This window comes from Tachyglossus aculeatus, chromosome 7, assembly GCF_015852505.1.
Source record: "Tachyglossus aculeatus isolate mTacAcu1 chromosome 7, mTacAcu1.pri, whole genome shotgun sequence".
In the NCBI taxonomy this organism is placed as follows: domain Eukaryota; kingdom Metazoa; phylum Chordata; class Mammalia; order Monotremata; family Tachyglossidae; genus Tachyglossus; species Tachyglossus aculeatus.
The window spans coordinates 44,797,766-44,820,197 of record NC_052072.1 but is presented as its reverse complement, the minus strand read 5'-3'; the positions used below and the strand labels follow the sequence as shown (position 1 = coordinate 44,820,197).

Genomic DNA, 22,432 nt, shown 5'->3' with positions numbered 1-22,432 from the left:
TGATGTCACAGGCTAACTGTACTCGGTGGAAAGTGTACCAAGTAGAAACTGTTTCCTTACCAAGTCAAAAGAAAGAACAGGACTAATTTTATTCATGTTTCTGACCTCGAAGAAAATCCGGATCTGTTCTTTGATTCAGAAAGTTCACGTAACTGGACTTTCAGATCTGTGAGAACTGAGCTTTTAAGCATGGGTGTGAAGGAAAATGACAATTTAAAAATGTGTTTCCTTTTAGGTACTGCAATGAGAGGAACTTGGCCGTAAATCCACAAGGGGGGAACACTGGTATGGTGGGGGGCAGTGTTCCTGTCTTTGACGAAATCATCCTTTCCACGGCTCTTATGAATCAAGTCATCAGCTTCAACAGTGTGTCTGGTAAGGCGACTTCTACCTTTTAAAAATAGTCATGGGCCGCGGAGAGCCCAGGGCTTTTCTATTAAAAGAGAAACTGTTTACTTTCAGTTTGAGATGGTTGGCCATTGCCTTCCATTCCAGAATTAAAGCACGTATTTCACCAAATATACCTTTTCTTCAGTTATCTGTAGAACAAAAAAAAATGAAGAGCTTTCCTGAATTCTCCAAATTCATCAGTGTTTGTTGGGCCTTTTTGCTGTTCATCTACATATATAATTCCTTCTTTTCTCTAGGGGTCTTTTTTTGAAAAATAGCATTTGGGGGAAAAAGGGAGTAGATAGAAGAACCTATTAACCAGGGGAAGTGACGTTCATCATTGCATCTATTATGCACCCAAAGTAAGGAAGTTACCGGAAGTATTTCACGAGCCATTAGCAAAATCCCTAAAATCCAGTTCATACAGAAGATGAGGAAGCCTTGACAATTAGAGGTTCATTTTGAATTCTTAGCCAAGCTTCTTATGCTTGCCACCCGGTGAGTAATATTTTCTGATTTCATTAGGCCAGATTAAAGGGTGAGAAAAACATTTCTTTTTGCCATGCGTATAGCAATTTAACTTATACGCGTGACTTATATTTCCCCTTTCTATTTCCATACCTTATCTGACACTTTCGTTGTCACCTTCTTTTCTCATATATTTCCATTTCTTTCCATCTCTTACTCCATGCAAACCTCTAAGCCAGTGACCATGGGCTACAGGGGCCATGGGCATTGACTTTGTGCTGTGGACTGGTTCAGAATTAGCCTGTTTGTTTCTTCAAACCAGGGCCAAGTTGACAGGGACCCCTGCCCCCTTGCAAGACCAGAACCTTTGTGTGGGTGACATCAATAACTGTGCTGTTATCTACAGCCCCTTTACCTGGAGTAGGTGGACTAAAATTAGCCTTTCTGCTCAAGGGATATGGGGATAGGGAGCGAGTGAAGCTTTCCAAGAAGTGGAGATGGATGGATGGATACAGGGAACTCACCTTACCAACTGTGGAATGATTTTGGTGGCAACCTATATTGGAAATCTATATTGCAATTCGCTCAGTGTTCTGCTTCTGTGGGGTCAGCTACGCTCCTGGGAGGATGAGCCTTCTCTGAGCACCTCTCATTTATAATTTCCTTTATGAGTGGGAAGTACCCATTTCCCTCCTTTTCCATTGGATCCAGAAGTGACCGATGGCCCTGGGGAAAGAGACTGTGTATGGATTCCCAGCATTTTCTCTTGACTGGGGACAAACGGGGATCTATCTGGTGATCGGTTTTCCCTTGAGAGGAATGCATTAGGGGGTAACCCAGTAATTTGAATCTGGTATTTCAGGAATTCTTGTTTGCCAGGCTGGCTGTATCCTGGAGAACCTGAACAGATACGTGGAGGAGCGGGACTTCATCATGCCACTTGATCTTGGTGCGAAGGGCAGTTGCCACATTGGAGGCAACGTGGCAACGAACGCGGGTGGCCTGCGACTCTTGAGATACGGCTCCCTCCGCGGGACTGTCCTGGGCTTGGAAGTGGTGAGATGTAATAAATCGGCGGCTGACCGTGTTTTATGTTATTTGTTAAGTGCTTATTATGTATCAAGCACTGTTCTAAGTGCAGGGGCAGATATGAGTTAATCAGGTTGGGCACAGTCCCTGTCCCACACGGGGCTCACGGTCTAAACAGGAGGGAGTAGGATTTAATTCCCATTTTACAGGTGAAGAAACTGAGACACAGAGAAGTTAAGTGACCTGCCCAAGTTCACGCAGCAAGCAGTTGGCAGAGCTGGGATTAGAACCCACCAGGTTCTCTTCCTCCCAAGCCCATGCTGTGTTCCCACAAGGTCACAGTATTTCTGAATGTATTCTTATTTATATATATTATTTATATATTTATATATATTTCTGTATATATGTTTGTACGTATTTATTACTCTATTTATTTATTTATTTTACTTGTACATATCTATTCTATTTATTTTATTTTGTTAGTATGCTTGGTTTTGTTCTCTGTTCCCCCCTTTTAGACTGTGAGCCCACTGTTGGATAGGGACTGTCTCTATATGTTGCCAACTTGTACTTCCCAAGTGCTTACTTAGTACAGTGCTCTGCACACAGTAAGTGCTCAATAAATACGATTGATTGATTGCTTGATTCTGAAAATTCCTAGCCACTGCATGTCTCCCCCTTGGGCAGCCTGATGATCTATATCTTGTGACCGGACAACTCTCAGCTCTCTGAGTTTTGATGCCTCACTTTCCTCCCTCAGGTGTTTTCTCCAAGCATTTCAAGAAGTCTGAATAAAAACCTTTATTGCCTGGAACCTCGTATTTTGTAGTGAATCTCACAGCTATTGTTTGAGACTTCACTGAATTTCTGAACCTCCCCTGAGAACTATTATGAACATTTTTATACATTCTCTGCTCTCATCAACCTGTATTTGTAGAGCAGGATTACCTAGTGAGGGCCCATATATCATCATCATCATCATTAATCATATTTATTGAGCATTTACTATGTGCAGAGCACTGTACTAAGCGCTTGGGAAGTACAAATAGGCAACATATATGGTGAGGAAAAGAGAGTCTTACCCCTGGAATCAGAGTAGAGGCTGGGATGAGGGTCTCTTGGTTCCCTTCCTGTATTGATAAAGAAGGATTTTTTTTTGAAAAGAAGTCACTCTCCCGGGATAATGACAGCAGTACTCTACTAGAAGAGGACCTGCCTATAAAGATCAACATATGAGTTTAGAGCTAGGTCGGAAGATAACATGGGCAGGGCTCTAAATTATTATCATTTATTGTTATTATTATCCTTATTATAATTAAATGCTTGCAAGTCAAGCTATGTTCTACACTCTGGGGTAGATAAAGTTGATCAGGTTGGACAGTGTCCCTTTCCCACGTGGGGCTCACAGTATATAGAGAAGCAGCATGGCTCAGTGGAAAGAGCACGGGCTTTGGGGTCCAGAGGTCATGGGTTCGAATCCTGGATCTGCCACATGTCTGCTGTGTGACCTTGGGCAAGTCACTTAACTTCTCTGAGCCTCAGTTTACCTCATCTGTAAAATGGGGATTGACTGTGAGCCCCATGTAGGACAACCTGATCACCTTGTATCCCCCCAGCGCTTAGAACAGTGCTTTGCACATAGTAAGCACTTGACAAATGCTATTATTATTATTATTATAAGGAGGAGGGAGAGCAGGAATTTAGTCCTCATTTTACAGGTGGGGAAACTGAGGCCCAAGGTCACACAGTAGACAACCGACGGAGCTGGGATTCAAACACAGGTCCTCTGACCCACGCTCTTTCCACTAGGCCTTGCAGCTCCTCTAAAGCTGTTCTTAGGAGAAAGAATAAAACCTTGAATTTATATAGTGTTTTTTCTCTTTCTAGAAGTGATGGCAGGGTAAAGAAGTTAAAGGAAGAAAAGGGATTGCAAGTGCATTCTAGGGAAAGGGAAGACTGACAGAATTAAGGGATCACTTTATATAGCACTGGCAAGTTGAGAGATGGGAGACAGCCCTTGCGTTTGATACCTGACTGCAATATGGGCTTGGCTGCAAACATTTTGGGGATATATACATTTTTGCTACAGGATCAGTGTTGGTCAGAAACTCAGTTTTTCTGCATCTCCTAATTTGTTGGCCTCTCAGCAGGTAATAATAAAAATTACCGTGAGTTATTTTAATCTCCCTATTGGGATCAGAAAGCTAGCGCTCACCTGTGGTGACACAGAATGGTTACCATGTGACAAACATCTTTCAGACAGGACGGGGTGCCATGCCTCTCCCATGCATTTTGCCAAAGGACAATTAAAAATAATCATATCAATAGTAATAATTGAGATGTTTGCTAAGCACTATGTGCCAAGCCCCGGGTTGATACAAGTAGATCAGACACATTCCCTGCCTTAAATGGGCTCACGGTTTAATGGGGAGGGAGAGCAGACATTTAATCCCCATTTTACAGATGAGGAAACAGGCACAGAGAAGGTAAGTGACTTGTCCAAGGTCTCCCACCAGGCAAATGGCAGAGCTGGCATCCGAACTCTGGTCTTTCGACTCCCAGTCCTGTATTCTTCCCACTAGATCATAACGCTTCTCAGGGGAGCAAAGAAAGTTTATGGCGACTTTCACTGTCACTGTTAGTTCTAGTGGCAATACTAGAACCGTGAGAAGAAAGAAATTCGGACAAGCCAGAGAGCTCTGCTCTGAGTGTGTCCCTTTCAGCAGCCATGCTGCCACACTACTGTCAGTCAGTCATAACTATTGAGCGTTTACTGTGTGCAGAGCACTGTAGTAAGCGCTTGGGAGAATAAAATACGATAATAAACACATTCCCCTGTCCAACCGTTATGCTTCCCTATTGTTACACTTCCACCTTTCAGTTCTCAGTACCTGTCAAAAAATCTCAGCGAGCCAACAGTTTCCTAGAAATGTATATGTATTCTATGTGGTCACCACCTATAAATTATATTCTCTTTCTTTTACCCTTTGAGGTGCTGGCTGATGGCACAGTTCTGGATTGCTTAACCTCACTGAGGAAGGACAACACCGGCTATGACCTAAAACAGCTTTTCATAGGATCAGAGGGCACCCTGGGCATCATCACAGCCACCTCCATCCTGTGTCCACGGAAACCCAAGGCTGTCAATTTGGCATTCCTAGGTAGAAATGCATCGATCACTTGTTAACCGGGAGCATCGTCTAGTGGAAGGTTCGGCCGTAATTTTTAAAGTGAACATAAAGCCGCTTTGACGGCATCTCGTGCTGGTTCACTTATCCCGGGAAAGGGCAGGGCCCAGCCCCCTGCTGAGCATTCTCAGGGACATGGCCATTGGTTCTCAGCTCCTTTGGTGTCAATTTGCTTCTCATAGAGCAAATACGGTATTATTATTATACTTGTTAAGCGCTTTACTGTGGGCCAAGTACTGTTCTCAGCACTGGAGTAGATGCAAGTTAATCAGGTTGGACCCAGTCCCGGTCGCACATGGGGCTCACACTCTTAATCCCCATTTTACAGATGAAGTAACCGAAGCTCAGAGAAGGTAAGTGACTTGCCCAGGGTCACACAGCAGGCAAGCGGCGGAGCCGGGATTAGAACCCAGGTCCTTCTGACTCCTAGGCTTATGCTCTCTCCATTAAGCCACGCTGCTTCTAACCTAACCGAAATCAGAAGACCATCCTGCGTTTCCTGCTCACTCTCCCTTCCCTCTCCTCCTTCCCTTCTTATTCGGGCTACACTCACAATATACCTGGGCGTCCCACCGACACCACAAACCAAACATGATGTCCAAAATGGAACTCCTCATTTTCCCACCCAAACTTTGACCTCCCCCTGCCTTTCCCATCACTGTAGACAACACCATTGTCCTTTGTATCTTAGAAGTTCATATCCTCGATTCATCTCTCATTCAACTTATATATTTGATTTTTCACCAAATCCTTTCAGTTCTACCTTCGCAACATTGCTAAAAGTAATGGATATGATTGATTCACGGGGGCCCTAAACTCCACTTCATTCTCCCAATCCCTGTAGCACACATCTGGACAATATCTTTTCTGCAGAATCACAACTTGCTACTTTGGTTAATTGTCTTATGTGAAGGAAAGGAGATGGCAGTGAAAGAAAACGATTTCACTAATGGACAGTTTCATTTAGTAATTTACTGTCAATGATTTCTATTAAGGGATTTCTTAAATCACCTTCGAAAAGGTGATTTAAGTACAATCAATGAGAAGCAGAGCAGCCTAGTAGAAAGAGCATGGGCTTGTGAGTCAGGAGGACCTGGGATCTAATTTCATCTCCACCTCTTGTCTGCTGGGAGACCTTAAGCAGGTCATTTAACTTCTTTGTGCCTCAGTTACCTCATCTGTAAAATGGGGATTAAGGCTGTGAGCCACATGTGGGACATGGACAGTGTCCAACATGATTAACTTGTATCTATGCCAGCTCTTAATACATTTCTTGGCACATAGTAAGCACTTAACAAATATCGCTTAAAAAAAATCAATTCTCTTATGCGGGACGTATGTTCCTGTAGAATCTTGTGTTAAGGAGAAATAATGTGGTATTTACACCTAAATTGACACTGCATACATTCTCTCCCCCCACAGACTATGAGCTCGTTATGGGCAGGGATTTTCTCTCTTTATTCCTGTATTGTACTTTCCCAAGTGCTTAGTACAGTGCTCTGCACACAGTAGGCACTCAATAAATATGATTGAATGAATGAATGAATGTCTACATATATTGTTTCCAGCCCTGCATTGCAGTCTATCCAAACTGGCAAACGTTGTCCATAGAATATTCCCTAATTTCTCAGTAAAGTTCTAACCAAAACATGTAGTGAAAGCATACACTATGGCAGAACTGAGTGAATTCCAAAAGACTATATAACAGACACAACTGTAGTAAGAATGTGTCATAGTTTTCATAGTTTTCCTCATGTACCTTCAACCCTGTTCTGGCAGTTGGTGAGGCGGTAAGATATTGCAGGGCCGGTTGTCTGGATTCATATGAGAAGAAAAGTGAATTTTACCACCTTCCATGTTTAATAATCTCTAAATTTGTTTTAGAGCAACTCAAAAGGTCGCTATTGAGCTTTGTGAGATTGGCTACACCTCTCCTTTTTTTTTATCCCTTCTGTCGCCTATAGCTCCCCATGACACTTCCAAAGCATTGTATGACTTTCCTTCTTTGTTGCTTGTCGATATAAATGATTTTCATATTCAGAGATGACACTGATAATGTTTGGATTCAACTGAATCTGTGGTTGAACATCCTCCAAATGTCGACCCCATTTAGCATTCCTTTTAATTTTCTTTAAACCTATTTCATTTACTCCTGTTCCGACTGAGCCAGATTGTATGTCTCCCTAAAAGAGAAGCTAAAGGGAGTTTTGTGGGATGAGACTCTGGTCCCTGATTTTTAACCAAATGTTGCCTTTCAGATGGTGATCAGGGTGGGTAATCCTGATGCTGTTGGCAATCTTTTGAAAGGTTGTTCAAGTTTTGATCAAGTTCTGGAAACCTTCAGGACCTGCAAGGGGATGCTGGGAGAGATCCTGTCTGCTTATGAGTTCATGGATGACAAGTGTATGAAGTTGGTTGTGCACCACCTCAAACTTTCTAACCCAGTTACAGGTACCTAAACTCTAATAACTGGCAAATGCTTTTATCTCCATGACAACAGACCATGAAGCTATGTTCTAATACTTCATTTTTTTTCCGGAAAAGTGGGAGCCGAACAGTTGTTTGGTCTCAGCATACCTCCAGACGGCCAAAATCGAGAGTGCTGGCGTACTGTTTTGGGGGGCTTAATTTGTGCAAGAGCTCAGCTCTGGCATTTCTGGAGTTGACATTTTGTAGTCCTGGAACCTTGGGCTTGACGGTTTATAGTCCTAGCAGGATTATTACCTTCCTGTGTAATACCGTACTATCACCTCTCATTGAAGTCATTACAGATTTAAAATGTAAAATTAGGAAATTGCTTGAGTCTGGCCCCATTTTCATTATAAGCTAAGGAGTGCTGTTTTGGGTTTTTCACATTGCCCATCGGGGCATCATGCTTGAGACAGTGGGGAAGCAATTGGTTATTACAAACATTCGCCTCTGTGGGTTAGATTAATGAATGCTGTATGCCGGATTTGCACAAAGCAAAACCGTATATGTAACAAAAGAATATATATACTTTTATGGTATTTGTTAAGTGCCAGATACAGTACTACTAAGAGCTAGGGTAAATACAAGCTAATCAGGTTGGACAAAATCCCTGTCCCACATAGTGCTTACAGTCTTAAACCCCATTTGACAGATGAGGTAACTGAGGTATAGATAACTTAAGTGATTTGCCCAAGGTTGCACAGCAGGCAAGTGGCGAAACCAGGATTAGAACTCAGGTCCTGACCCTCAGGACCGTGCTATCCACTAGGCCATGCTACTTCTCAGTGTGGTACCTGAGGCAATTTTTGGTGGCATTTCTACTTTCTACTAGTCGGAATTCCTTCTTTCTTTTCTCTCTGCCCTTTCCCCCTCTTCCTCTCCCTGTGTTCCTCTCTCTCCCATCCTCTTCCTCTTCTTATTTATTAAGGGCTTATTATACCTACCAAGTGCTGTGCTAAGCACTGGCATAGATATCAGATGAGATATCCTGTAGACTATCCCTGTATATCTGTCCATGTAGATGAACCTTTCGCTGAACAGGGATCAGTCAATTAATCTGTCAATGGTACTGCGCTCTTACTATGTGCTGAGCTCTTTCATAAGAATTTGGGAGAGTACAATGCAACAGACATGTTCTCTGCCCATAATGGGCTTACAGTTTAGAGGGGGAGGCAGACGTTAATATGAATCAATAAGTAATTTATAATATGTAATTTAAAGATAAGCTCATAAGTTGTAGGTTTGGGGTGACTATCAGATGTCCAAAGGATCATGTCTACCAACTCTGTTGTATTATACTCTCCCAATTGAGTAGTACAGTGCTTCTCACACAGTAAGCTCAGTAAATACTATTGATTGATTGTCCCATGACTCACAGCCTAAGGGGGAGGGACGGTGGGTTTCATCCCCATTTTACAGATGAGGACACTGAGGTACTGAGGCTTCAGGTCGTCCAAAGGGTAAGTGTCAGAGCCAGGGATAGAACTTGGATTGCCTGACTTCTCTGTCTCGTCTTCTTTACAGTAGGCCAAGCTGCTTCTCCTGTCATCTTCTTGTCATCTTTTCCTTTTTCATCTTACCAAATGCATAAGCTTGCACCAGAGAAGCAGCGTGGCTCGGTGGAAAGAGACCGGGCTTGGGAGTCAGAGGTCATGGGTTCTAATCCTGGCTCTGCCACTTGTCAGTTGTGTGACTTTGCGTGAGTCGCTTCACTTCTCTGTGCCTCAGTTACCTCATCTGGAAAATGGGGATGAAGAATGTGAGCCCCGCGTGGGACAACCTGATTACCTTGTATGTCTCCCAGTGCTTAGAACAGTGCTTGGCACATAGCGCTTATCCAATACCATTATTATTATTATTATTATTACTCAGTACAGTGCTCTGCAGAGTGGATTCAGTCGATTGATTGTGTGGCTGTTGTCACTCAGCACTAAAGAGGTTGCTGACTTTTGTCCTAGGAGCATTAAATCAACCATTCAGTTATTGGTTAATAAAAAAAGCATTTTTGTCCCTATGCTTATCAGGAACTTCTCTCCCAGTTGTGCTTAAGCTCTGGATCTTGGCCCGTATTTCAAATAAGATTTGCCTAGACTTCTCAGAGATTATGAAGGCCTCAGGGCAGGTTTTATTTAAAAAGAAAGTAGCTTCTTTATACTGATGTATATTGAAAGGAAGATTTGACTGAGGAACAAAAGTAGGGGCTGAATGGAAACTAGATTTATCAACCATATATAGTGCCTCTGTAGTGTTTCTCTGGAGTAAACCTACACAACATTGAAAACTATTTTATTGGGAAAAAACACCTAAAATAAGCAGCAGAAGCTATCAAATGCATCGTCTCTTTCTAAAAAAGAAGGAAAGGAAACACAGAAGTAGTTTATCATTTAAGCAGTTATTCCATCATCATCGTCACAGGAGTTTTCTCTGAAATCAGGTCCTCTCTGTTGCCTCTACTCTGCCCCTCCTTGGTTGTTATTTATCAAATATCGCAACTTCTTCTTCAGTTGTCCTGCAGCTGCCTCCTCTTCCTCTCCAGTTGCTCAATTCCCTTTGCCAAAACTTTCCACTTCTTTCAAACAATCGTATTTATTGAGCACTTACTGTGTGCAGAGCACTGTACTAAGCGCTTGGGAAGTACAAGTTGGCAACATATAGAGACAGTCCCTACCCAACAGTGGGCTCACTGTCTCGAAGACTGTGACTTTCAACCCCCTGACTCCATATATCACTTGTTTCCTTAAGTCTGGTCCCGTTTCTGCCCCTCAAGGACTTTTTTTTCTGATGGTGTTTATTAAGCGCCTACTATTATTATTATTATTGTAATTATTATTATGGTAATCGTTAAGCACTTACACTGTGCCAGGCACTGTCCAAAGCGCTGGAGTGCTTAAACGCAAATTGGGTTGGACACAATACCTGTCCCGCATGGGGCTCACAGTCTTAATCCCCATTTTACAAGATGAGGTAACTGAGGCACAGAGAAGTCAAGTGACTTGCCCGAGGCCACACCGCAGTCAAGTGGTGAAGCCGGGTTTAGAACCCATGACCTTCTGATTCCCAGGCCCGTGCTTTATGCACAAAGCTGCGCTAGCTACACTGTACTATGCGCTGGGGCTTCTCTCCACTTTCCTCCAACTTTTCCTGACCGTCATGTTGTATTCTGCCTCTTTTTCTGCTTTTGTGTACTCCTATTTTCTCTTCCTTCTTCCCGGGCCTTCCCTGACCGCTTCACTTGTCTCATCTCACCTTCTTCCTTCTTTTTCCCCAGGCTGCTTGTGTATCTGACTCACTCTCCAGCCTGTTGCCTTCAGAGCTCTGTACTCTTTCACTTCAGTCTTCGATACTCATTTCTTTCAGCTTTTCCATGCTTTCCTTGAAGACTTTGCTGAATGAAGATTAGAAAAGCGATGTGACCGTGGATGTGAATTGTGCTTCTTAGGATCTGCCTAAATGCTTTCTGTATATGTGATCTTTTAGGTGTCTGCTGGATTTTGTTGCATCTCAGCAAATAAACACTCCACTGAAGAGTTGTCTGTACTAAGCAGTCCATGAATGCTGCTGGGCCAGGTCTCTGCTGGCAAAGAGAAATCAGTGTGTTGTTGTCTAAATTATCCAGTTAATAGCCTCAATTTGCCACCTCACTTTGCCTGAATAATAATAATGGCATTTATTAAGCACTTACCCTGTGCAAAGCACCGTTCTAAGTGCTGGTGAGGTTACAAGGTGATCAGGTTGTCCCCCGTGGGGCTCACAGTCAATCCCCATTTTACAGATGAGGTAATTGAGGCACAGAGAAGTAAAGTGACTTGCCCAAGGTCACACAGCTGACAATTAGTGGAGCCGGGATTCGAACCCAGGACCTCTGACTCCAAAGCCCGGGCTCATTCCACTGAGCCACGCCTGAAGAAACCTGGTCTTGATAATAAATGCATCTAAATTTAATACATATTTTATAAATATTACTTCTGTGATAATTATTTTTGCAGTTCATAGCAGTTCCGAGTCAGCTTTTCCTCCCAGGGGCCCATTGTTGGGAATGATAATGGGAACTGTAGGAATTCCAGCAGCAGATACTGATGGGATTCATATTTCAGGAATTTAGTTAAAAAGAAATGATTTGCCGACACAAAGCCCTAAAATCCTACTTATTTGGTCTCTGTTTTTCTTCATTCCCAGAAAACCCCTTTTATGTTCTGATCGAAACTTCAGGCTGTAATGCTGCTCATGATGAAGAAAAACTGAATCACTTTTTAGGGCACGTCATGAACTCAGGTTTGGTGACAGATGGCACAGTTGCTACAGATAACAAGAAAGTGAAGGTGATTTTTCTCTTTTATCTGAACATATTTAGTTTCTTTTTGTGTGGATGTACATATTAAACACTGTTGGGGATCACATAATAATAATTGTGATATGCATTCCAAGTGCTTACTCTGGCAAGCACTGTACTAAGTGCTGGGGTAGAACCAAGATAATTAGGTCGGATATAATCCCTGTCCCACCTGGAACTCAAACTCTAAGTGGGAGGGAATAGAGGTATTGGTTCCCTAATTTTCAGATGAGGAAACTGAGGCACAGATAAGTAAAACCATTTCCCCAAGTCACACATCCGGCAAATGGAAGAGGGGGAGTAGAACCCAGGTTTTCATGTGGTTTAGAAGTTTTTGATGGGGTAACAGGGAGAATAAGCTATTTATAGAACAGATACATTTTTTTCTGTGAATTATTTTCTAAACATTTTGGTACAAAATAGGAAATTTCATAATCATTCTCGCTTGTTGTTAACCGGGAGGGAATTAAGGTGTAAGGTATTTTTTCCCCTCCCCATTTTTGGATATGGCTGCTCTTGGCATGGGTAAATTTTTGCTGATAATTACGCTGTTCTTGATTCCAGTTATATCAAATAGCAAGGGACTGTATTCCACTTGGGAAATGATGATGATGATTCAGTTATGGAATTTTAAGTATTTGCCAATCAATGTCATTTATTGAGCACTTACTGTACGGAGAGCACTATACTAAGCTCTTGGGAGAGTACAGTAAAACAGTTAGTAGACACATTTCCTGACCAAAATGAGCTTACACTGGAGGGGCAGATAGACATTAATATAAATAATTTATAATGCAGAATTTATAGTTACGTAGGTAAGTGCTGTGAGGCTGAGGATGTGACAAATACCAAATGCAAATAAAATGTTACTATAGCTGTATTTATGACAATTGATAGTTGCCTCTGTCCGTTTCCCTTGCCACCACAGGGGTTAAGTTCCTGAAATCAATCAGTCGGTACTATTTACTGAGCGCTTTCTGTGTGCAGAGACTGTACTAAGCACTCAGGAGAATACAATAGAGTTAGTAGACATGATATCTACGCTCAAGGAGTTTGTAGCGTAGTCGGGGGAGGCAGACACTGAAATAAATTGCAGGTAGTAAGAAGCAATAGCATGTCCAGATATGGAAATAATAATAATGATAACAGTATTTGTTAAAAGCTTACTGTGTGTCAAGGACTGATCTAAGCAATAGGGTAGATGCAAGTTAATCATGATGGACACAGTCCTTGGCTCACCTGGGGTTCACAGTCTGGACTGTAAGCCTGTTGTGGGCTGGGAATGTGTCTGTCATACTCTTATACTCTCCCATGTGCTCAGTTCAGTGCTCTGCACATGGTAAGTGCTCAATAAATGCAATTGGCTGACTGACACAAGTGCAATGATGGGCCCTGGTAGGTATGCCTAACCCAGGTGCTTACATGGCACGGGAGTACTGAAGTGGCTGTCGAGGACGGCAATAGTTGTGAGGAGATGAGAGAGTAATCAGGGAAGGCCTCCTGGAGGAGGTGCCATTTCATGAGGGCCTTGGAGATGGGGAGAACAGTGGTCTGTTGGCTTGTGAAGGGGGTCGGTGTCGCGAGAGATGAGAATGAAGCACTGTGAATAGGTTGGCTTGAGAGGAGTGAAACGTGTTGCCTAGGGTGTTGTGAGAAACAGAGTGGCCTAGTGAAAAGAGCACATAAATGGGAGTCAGGGGACCTGGGTTCTAATTCCGGCTCCACCACCTGCCTGCTCTGTGACCTTGCGCACGTCACCTAACTTCTCTGCACCTCAGTTTTCTCACCTGTAAAATGAGGATGAAATACCTTTTTTCCCCTCCCCTTTAGAGTGTGAGCTCAGTGTGGACCAGGGACTAACAGTGTCTAATCTGATCGGATTGTATCTACCCTAGTGCTTAGCATGGTGCTTGACACATAATAGGCACTGTACAAATATTATTATTATTATTCTATGCATAAACACTTTACTGCTATAATTTACTGCAGTTTCCATCAAAAGGAAAAACATATGTTGGATTCATATCAACTGCAGAATTTCTTTGATTTAATTTTGATCCATTAACCATCAAGATATTTGGCTCCTTTTGATTGCTCTTTCTGTGGTTATTTTTTTTCCAAATTTCACTCCCAAACCTCTGTCTCGTAGATGCTATGGGCTCTGAGGGAGAGGATCACCGAAGCCCTGAGTCACGATGGCTACGTTTACAAATATGACATCTCGCTCCCCGTGGAGAAGCTGTACGATCTTGTGATTGACACCAGGGCCCGTCTGGGAAAAAGTGCCAAGAACGTGGTGGGCTACGGACACCTAGGTGAGCAGGGACGGGAGAAAACATTTTAGGTTTCCTTTCCGTTTTGCTCCAGAGTACAGCATTGCATCAGAAGATCAAGGCTAGGTTTCCATCTTTGCTTCCTTTTTATGATATTAAAATATGAAGAAGAATTAGAGATGCAGCATGGCCTAATGGATAAAGCATGGGCCTGGAGCCAGAGGACCTGGGTTCTAGTCCTGGCTCCATCACTTACCTGCTGTGGGGCTTTGGGAAAGTCACTTAACTTCTCTCTGCCTCAGTTTCCTCAACTGCAAAATAGGGATTCAGGACCTGTTCTCCCTCTGTGAGCCTCATGTGGGACAGAGACTGTGTCTGCACTGATTAACTTGTATCTATTCAAGTACTTAGAACAGTGCTTGACACACAGTAAGCGCTTAGCAAATACCATCTTAAAAAAGAATAGTACCTTGTTTTCTATATAGTACTTTCTTTTTCCCAAAGTGCTTTCATGTTAATTATGACAGAGAAGCATTGTGGCCTAATGGAAAGAGCACAGGCCTGGAAATCAGAGGACCTGGGTTCTCATCCTGGCTCTGCCACTTGTCTGCTGTCTGACCTTGGGCAAGTCACTTAACTTCTCTGTACCCCAGTTACCACGTCTGTAAAATGGGGATTAAGACTTTGAGCCTCATCCCTCCAGGCTCGTATCTCTTCCTGCCTTCAGGACATCTCCATCTGGATGTCTGCCCACTGTCGAAAACTCAGTATGTCCAAGACTGGACTCCGTATCTTCCCTCCCAAACCCTGCCCTCTCCCTGACTTTCCTGACACTGTGGACAGCACTACCATCCTTCCTGTCTCACAAGCCTTCAACCTTGGCGTCATCTTCAACTCTGCTCTCTCGTTCACCCCACACACCCAATCTGTCACCAAAATCTGCCGGTCTCACCTCCACAACATCGCCAAGATCCGCCCTTTCCTCTCCATCCAAACCGCCTCTTTGCTGGTTCAATCTCTCATCCTATCCCGACTGGTTTACTGCATCAGCCTCCTCTCTGATCTCCCCTCCTCCTGTCTGTCCCCATTTCAGTCTATACTTCACTCTGCTGCCCAGATCATCTTTGTACAGAAACGCTCTGGGCGTATTACTCCCCTCCTCAAAAATCTCCAGTGGCTGCCTGTCAACTTATGAATCAAGCAAAAACTCCTTACTCTCGGCTTCAAAGCTCTCCATCACCTCGCCCCCTCCTACCTCACCTCTCTTCTCTCCTACAGCCCAGCCCGCACCCTCCGCTCCTCTGCCGCTAACCTCCTCACTGTGCCTCGTTCCTGCTTGTCCCACCGTCAACCCCCGACCCACATCCTCCCCCTGGCCTGGAATGCCCTCCCTCCACACATCTGCCAAGCTGGCTCTCTTCCTCCCTTCAGAGCCCTACTGAGAGCTCACCTCCTCCAGGAGGCCTTCCCAGACTGAGCCCCCTTTTTCCTCTCCTCCTCCCCATCCCCCCCGCCCTACCTCCTTCCCCACCCCACAGCACTTGTATATATTTGTACAGATTTATTACTGTATTTATTTTACTTGTACATATTTACCATTCTATTTATTTTGTTAATGATGTGCACAGAGCTTTAATTCTATTTGTTCTGGTGATTTTAACACCTGTCTACATTTTTTGTTGTCTGTCTCCCCCTTCTAGACTGTGAGCCCATTGCTGGGTAGGGTCCATCTCTGTATGTTGCTGACTTGTACTTACCAAGCGCTTAGCACAGTGCTGTGCACACAGTAAGCGCTCAATAAATACAGTTGAATGAATGAATGTGGGACATGGACTGTATCCAACCTGATTAGCTCTTATCTATCCCAGAGCTCATATCTATCCCAGTGTTAGGTACACTGCCTGGCACACAGTAGTGCTAACAAATGCCATTTTTTAAAGAAAATATCATTTTATCCTCAAAATATCCCTGTGAGGTAGCTAGAAGCAGGTATTACTATTCTCATTTTCTAGGTGAAGGAACTAAATCTCAGATTGGTTAAGTGACTTGCCCAAGACCGCACAGCAGGCCAATGTCAGAGCCCAGACCAGAACTCAGGTCTCTCGATTTCCCAACCCGTGCTCCTTCCCCTAGGCCACATCACCTCCGTATGACCGCGACCTTGCTTCTGTCCCATTTGAAAATGGCGAAAAGTAACATTTACCAAATGCCTGCCTCTTCAGAAGGCTGAGAGAATTAAGAAAATGTTCAGAGGACTTTATTTTGAGTTGTTTAGAAGAAAAGAGCCACATAAATCATTCTTTATTCTGTACAAGAAAGGAAAACAGAAAAACGGGAAGCTCACCACCCAGTAGAACAAACCCTCACTCTGCATGTTACTGTTCCAACATTAGGAAATGGGAATGACAGTAAGAGGAAAATATAATCCGCCCCATTTGATTCTGAGGTAGAAGGAGAGCTACCATCCAAGTAACATCTCATGGATCTGCTTAATGGGCCCAGAGTCAGGGGAGTGAAGATAGAGGAAATCTCAGGTCCACTTTTTTTTTTAAATGGTATTTGTTAAGCACTTACTTTATGCCAGGCACTGTATTAAGCGCTGGGTTAGATAGCATGGTAATCAGGTTAGATGTTGTCCGTGTCCCACAGAGGACTCGCGGTTTTAATTCCTGTTTTACAGATGAGGTAACTGAGGCACAGAGAAGTCAAATGACTTGTGACCTCGATTTGCCCAAGAAGCTTCAGCAGACATGTGCCGGAGCCAGGCTTAGAAGCCAGGTCCTCCGACTCACAGGCCTGGGCTCTATCTACTAGACCCCCCTGCTTCTCACTTGTGTGCTGGCTACCACGGAGCTGTTTCACTTATTCTTTTCATTTCTGGTCACCTGGAGTGGATACATTTGATTGAGGAGGAAACCAGGGCCTTTCAAATATGCAGATAGTCCCAGTGCAAATCAATGACCAACTAGAGCTAGAAAGAAAAGCCCCATCTTGTGTTCTAACCAGCAGCCAGGATCTGCTTATAACACACAAGTGTTTTCCACTTTCATGTTGTCACATCTATAGCAAAAGCAGCCAGACAATGACTATTCTCCTGGATGAACATCTGTTAAAAATATAACTGCTTTTCAACTGTTACTGCTACTTAATCCCCCTGCCCACTGGGCTTTTCTGGGTGCTCTCCTTGTGCCCCCAAAACCCAACAGATTTCTTCCTGTGAACTTAACTTTTGGAGAGCCTTCATTTTCTGCTCAAACACTTCAAACTATGGTGTTGTACTTCCCAAGCGCTTAGTACAGTGCTCTGCACACAGTAAGCGCTTAATAAATGCGATTGAACGAATGAATGAATTACCATCACCCACGGCTCAGCTTCTTGTGGCTTTCTCCTTCTTCTACTGTGCAACCTGGTAGGCTTGGGCGAGCTAGCAGCTGCTGAGAAGCAGCGTGGCTCAGTGGAAAGAGCCCTGGCTTTGAGTCAGAGGTCAGGGGTTCAAATCCCACTCCACCAATTGTCAGCTGTGTGACTTTGGGCAAGTCATTTCACTTCTCTGTGCCTCAGTTCCCTCATCTGTAAAATGGGGATTAAGATGGTGAGTCCCACATGGGACAACCTGATCACCTTGTAACCTCCCCAGCGCTTAGAACAGTGCTTTGCACATAGTAAGCGCTTAATAAATACCATCGTTATTATTATTGTTATTATTTATAATAATAATAATATTAATAATAATGATTCTTGTTAAGCGCTATGTGCCAAGCAGTGTTCTAAGCTCTAGGGTAGATGCAAGTTATTCAGGTTAGACACAGTCCGTGTCCCACATGGGGCTCAAACTCTTAATTCCCATTTTACAGATGAGGTAACTGAGCCCAGAGAAATTAAGTGACTTGCCCAAGGTCTCACACAGCAGACATGCGGAGGAGCTGGGATTAGAACCCAGGTACTTCTGATTCCCAGGTCCATCCTCTATCCACTAAGCCATACTGTTTATCTGTAGGTGTGAGTATGGTTCAAGTCGAAGTGGTTGGGTTAGGACAGTGCAATCAATGCTCCTGAGTGCTCTTTTCTACAAAATGAGCGATAAAATTAAACTCGAAGACCAAGGAAACTCACTTCCCCAGAAAAGGGCTAGAGTAATTAATCTGAGGGTGGGTCTACAGATGCCCACTCAAGTGCCCTTTAATAAGAAATTTACTGTAATAGCATTTCCCTATCTGGCCCTAGATATTCATCATCATCAATGGTATGAGCACTTACGGCATGCATAGCACTGTACCAAGAGCTTGGAAGAGTACAATTCAGTCAATCAGTCATATCTAGTGAGCGCTTACTGTTTGCAGAGCACTATACTGAGAACTTGGGAAAGTTCAATACAACAGAGTTGGTAGACATGTTCCCTGCCCACAACGGCCTTATAATCTAGACAAAAAAAAAATAGACAAAAATCCTCGGCCCTTCTTTTGGCAAACGACTGCTATCCATATTGAAGTCAGTGTAGAAAAAAATAAGTCCTTTTCAGTGAGGCAACATTTTTCGTTTTTGTTGTGTCCAAAGGTCGGAGTTTAACCTGCACTCACTAACCTTTCCGTTTGGTTTTTCTGCAGGGGATGGAAACCTGCACTTGAACGTGACTGCCGAATCCTATAGCCATGCCCTGTTGGAGGCCATCGAGCCGTTTGTGTACGAATGGACAGCCCAACAGCATGGGAGCATCAGTGCCGAGCACGGGCTGGGCTTCAAAAAGAAGCATTTCATCGGCTACAGTAAACCGCAGGAAGCCATCCTGCTAATGCAGCGGTTCAAAGCCATGTTGGATCCCAAAGGCATCTTGAACCCTTACAAGACTCTACCCCCCTCAGTGTCCCGCTGACACTGCTCCTCCTTTGCGACGGCTGCTGAGAAGCAGGTGTAGAAATGGCCAGCTTTTCTTTTGCCCAGCAACGGCAAACGTTTGCCATCGGAGGGGTTCGCTCACAGGAATAGCCAACACCGCTTTGCTATATTAGTCGGGAGAGAAAATTAAGCAAATAAACTGTCTGGCCACATCACCCCTGTTGTCCTGCTTGGAGCTGGGCCATGCCAGCAGATCGAAGTCAGTAAATCTCTATAACAGACATACGAAACTCAGTCCTGAGAACGGACTGCTTTTGAGGGTATACACTTGCTAAAAAAAGAGTGCTTGTAAAATGCTGAAAATGACTAATTCTGAAATTATCAGCAACCTAAGACATTGTTCTTAAATTGAGCAGAAGAAAAATGAAATTGGTGACTAGAACTAGCTCTATTACTTCCTTGTGAAAGCAATGTTAATGATTGGGGTGGGTGTGAGGGGATATGAGAAGTCAGGAGAGGTAGAAATCTGGAGGTAGAGGTCGACATTGATGAGTGGCAGAGAGACACACAGATTCATTGTCGTATTTATTGAGCACTTACTGTGTTCAAAGCACTGTACTAAGCGCTTGGGAAGTACACATCGGCAATACATACCCTTTCCCCTCCTTAGTGCCTTACTGAGAGGATTTTCCCCTGCCAGGGATGGTGGTGGGAGCAGGAGGAGAGGGCTGGAAGGAGAGGACTCATTCCTCACGTCTGTTGAGTAAACTGGGTCTGAGCTCCAGGCTACTGGCCCAGTTTCTGGCACCCAGTAACTGCTTGCTGACCCATCACCACCATGACCACCATGACCACATCCCAGCAAACCTCAAAAAGGAAGAGTACCAGCCTTTTCAGCCCCAAGCAGGAGCTAAGCTGCCTGAAGCATTTTCCTCCTGTTGGTCCGTTGTGGTCAGCCTCCTGTGGGCAGTTCAGAGCCCTGTGAGGCTCCTGCCTCGGGGAAGGGTGTTATGTTTTGAACACTTTCGAAGGCCAAGATAGCTGGTCATAGATAAAGACTTGATTGAGATAGAGAAAGCATTGTGCTGGGCTGCCCTTCCCTGTCTAGAAAATACATGCCTAGGCAAACTAGAAACAGGTGATGTGTTGATGGTTCTTAAGAGGCAAGTATAAAAGATTTATCAAGCCACCCGGATTTTAATAAGTCTGTCCATAGTAAAATAAAATCAATATTGATTCTTTGTAATGCAGCTTCCTGCAAAGAAGTGACGACTTTGAGTTTCACCCACCGGGAGCTCACGGGAGGGGTGTTCCTCATGTTGTACACAACGTTTCACCTACTGGGATTGCTCATAGCTCCGGGTCTCAGAGGCAGATGGCTAGAAACTGTCCGCATCACCTCCTCCAGACCTGTTCTCTCAGCCCTGCCTAGGTTCATCAGTCACCACTGAAAAATGAAAAAGTCTTAGTTCTCACCCCCTGGACTTCTGTCTAAAGTAGGCAAATACGTAGACCCCCAAATAAATTCAATAATATCACCATCTCAGTAAGGTCAAGTCTTTGGTATTTGCACCAGTGATTTTTCTTTCCTGTTTGTTTTTTCTCCTCCACCTGCTTTTCAGTCTTTCTCATTTTCAGGGTGATGAAGGGCAGATAATCTCATTGAACGACTCTGTAGGAAACTGAAGGGAAGAAGCCCTAGAGAAGTAGGTTGGGATACTCTCCCAAGTACTTATACAGTGCTCTGCACACAGTAAGTGCTCAGTAAATACCTTGGATTGACTGATTAGGTGAAGTAATAAGACAAGATCAACAGCATTAAAAACACATATTGGTAGCTTTCTGAATATATGGCACTGTTCTAAGGGGCTAAGAGTAAAGGAGACAGTGTAATCACCTTTCTCCAGGAGTTTATGAGGTAAAGAAGTAGCGTGGTTCAGTGGAAAGAGCATGGGCTTTGGAGTCAGAGGTCATGGGTTCAAATTCCGACTCCGCCACTTAGCTGTGTGACCTTGGGCAAGTCACTTCACTTCTCTGGGCTTCAGTTCCCTCATCTGTAAAATGGGGATGAAGACTGTGAGCCCCCTGTGGGACAACCTGATCACCTTGTAACCTCCCCAGTGCTTAGAACAGTACTTTGCACATAGTAAGCGCTTAATAAATGCCATTATTATATTATTATTATTATTAAGTGGTGAGACAGGGCAGATTGATACATGAATATGGAACGTGTTCAACATACAGGAACATGTTGAAGAGCCCACAAGTACAGGGAAGCCATGTGGCCTAGTGGAAAGGGCATAGGCCCAGGAGTCAGAAGACCTGGGTGCAAATCTCTGCCATTTGCCTGTTCTGTGACCATGGGCAAGTCACTTAACTCTTCTGTGCCTCAGTTTCCTCATCTGTAAAATGGGGATTAAGAGTGTGAGCCCTATGTGGGACAGGGACTGTGTCCAACCTATCTTGTATCTTCCCCAGTGCTTAGTAGAGTGCCTGGCACATAGCAAGGACTTGAGTACCATTTTCAAAAATACACAATCTCAGTAGTGGAGGAAGATCACCATAGCATAGGAGAGTAGTAGATGTGTGTTGCAAAATAGGAAGAGTTTTTTTTTATGGTGTTTAAGTGTTTACTGCGTGCCAAGCATTGTTCTAAGATTTGAGTAGAGGCACTGAAATGAATCACAGAGTAGATAGATATCCCAGTCAGCTATGATGGAGATTCAGTAAATGAGACCACCATTGTTCATCAGACCATGTGATAGGTCAATCCTAAAACATCTTTGGTCAAGGAACCAGAAAGATTGATTCTGTCATAGGGTGAAGTAGCTTTCAGCAGCACTGAGAGCATACTTGGTTTTCTGCGGGCCAACAAATCATCTAAGAGGGACTGTTGTCCCCGATTAATTTCACCAGCTCATCAGTCTGCTACGAGCTACATAGGATAACTCTTGATCTAGATAAAAATCATTTTTGAGAACAACAGATTTTGGGGACTGCCCCCAACTTTGGGAAACCAAATTATTTTTTATCTACGTATTTTTCCATTCATTGGGACAATGTGATGTTATTGACCTTTGCCAAAGATTAAACATTTGGGTTGTTTTGTATTTGCCATAGTTCATCCACTTCGGTTAATTTTAGTTTTATTGAATTTGAGAGCACCCAGTTAAAGAAAATTTCAGGAAAATAAATGACAAATGAGGTTTGTGATTCCGTTGATTGAAAATGGACTGGTGTCTAAATTACTGTGTCACTCTTGTGTTGTCCGTTCTAATTGCGATTTCCATAAATATTTTAACACTCTGCTGCAGCTGAGATATTCAGGTAGGAGTAGCATACCAGAAGAGGGGTCAGAAGACCTGGATCCTAATCTTAGATATCACTGATTTCCACCGGGACTTTGGGCAAGTTATTTAATGTCCCCTTTTACTCATCATTACTCATCCCCC

The 22,432-nt window shown here is 43.6% G+C and overlaps 1 protein-coding gene across 1 annotated transcript in view; it reads left to right on the top strand.

Moving 5' to 3' along the window:
- Positions 1–19,190, top strand: part of D2HGDH (D-2-hydroxyglutarate dehydrogenase) — a 38,744-nt gene extending 19,554 nt beyond the window's left edge. Inside the window, exons 5-11 of the mRNA XM_038749110.1 lie at positions 236–375; positions 1,721–1,914; positions 4,880–5,048; positions 7,383–7,526; positions 11,721–11,863; positions 14,024–14,189; positions 18,752–19,190. Of these exons, the coding sequence (XP_038605038.1) occupies positions 236–375; positions 1,721–1,914; positions 4,880–5,048; positions 7,383–7,526; positions 11,721–11,863; positions 14,024–14,189; positions 18,752–19,017 (1,222 nt within the window). The 3' untranslated portion in view covers positions 19,018–19,190. The remainder of the gene's footprint in view (positions 1–235; positions 376–1,720; positions 1,915–4,879; positions 5,049–7,382; positions 7,527–11,720; positions 11,864–14,023; positions 14,190–18,751) is intronic.
- Positions 19,191–22,432: the final 3,242 nt, after the last annotated feature.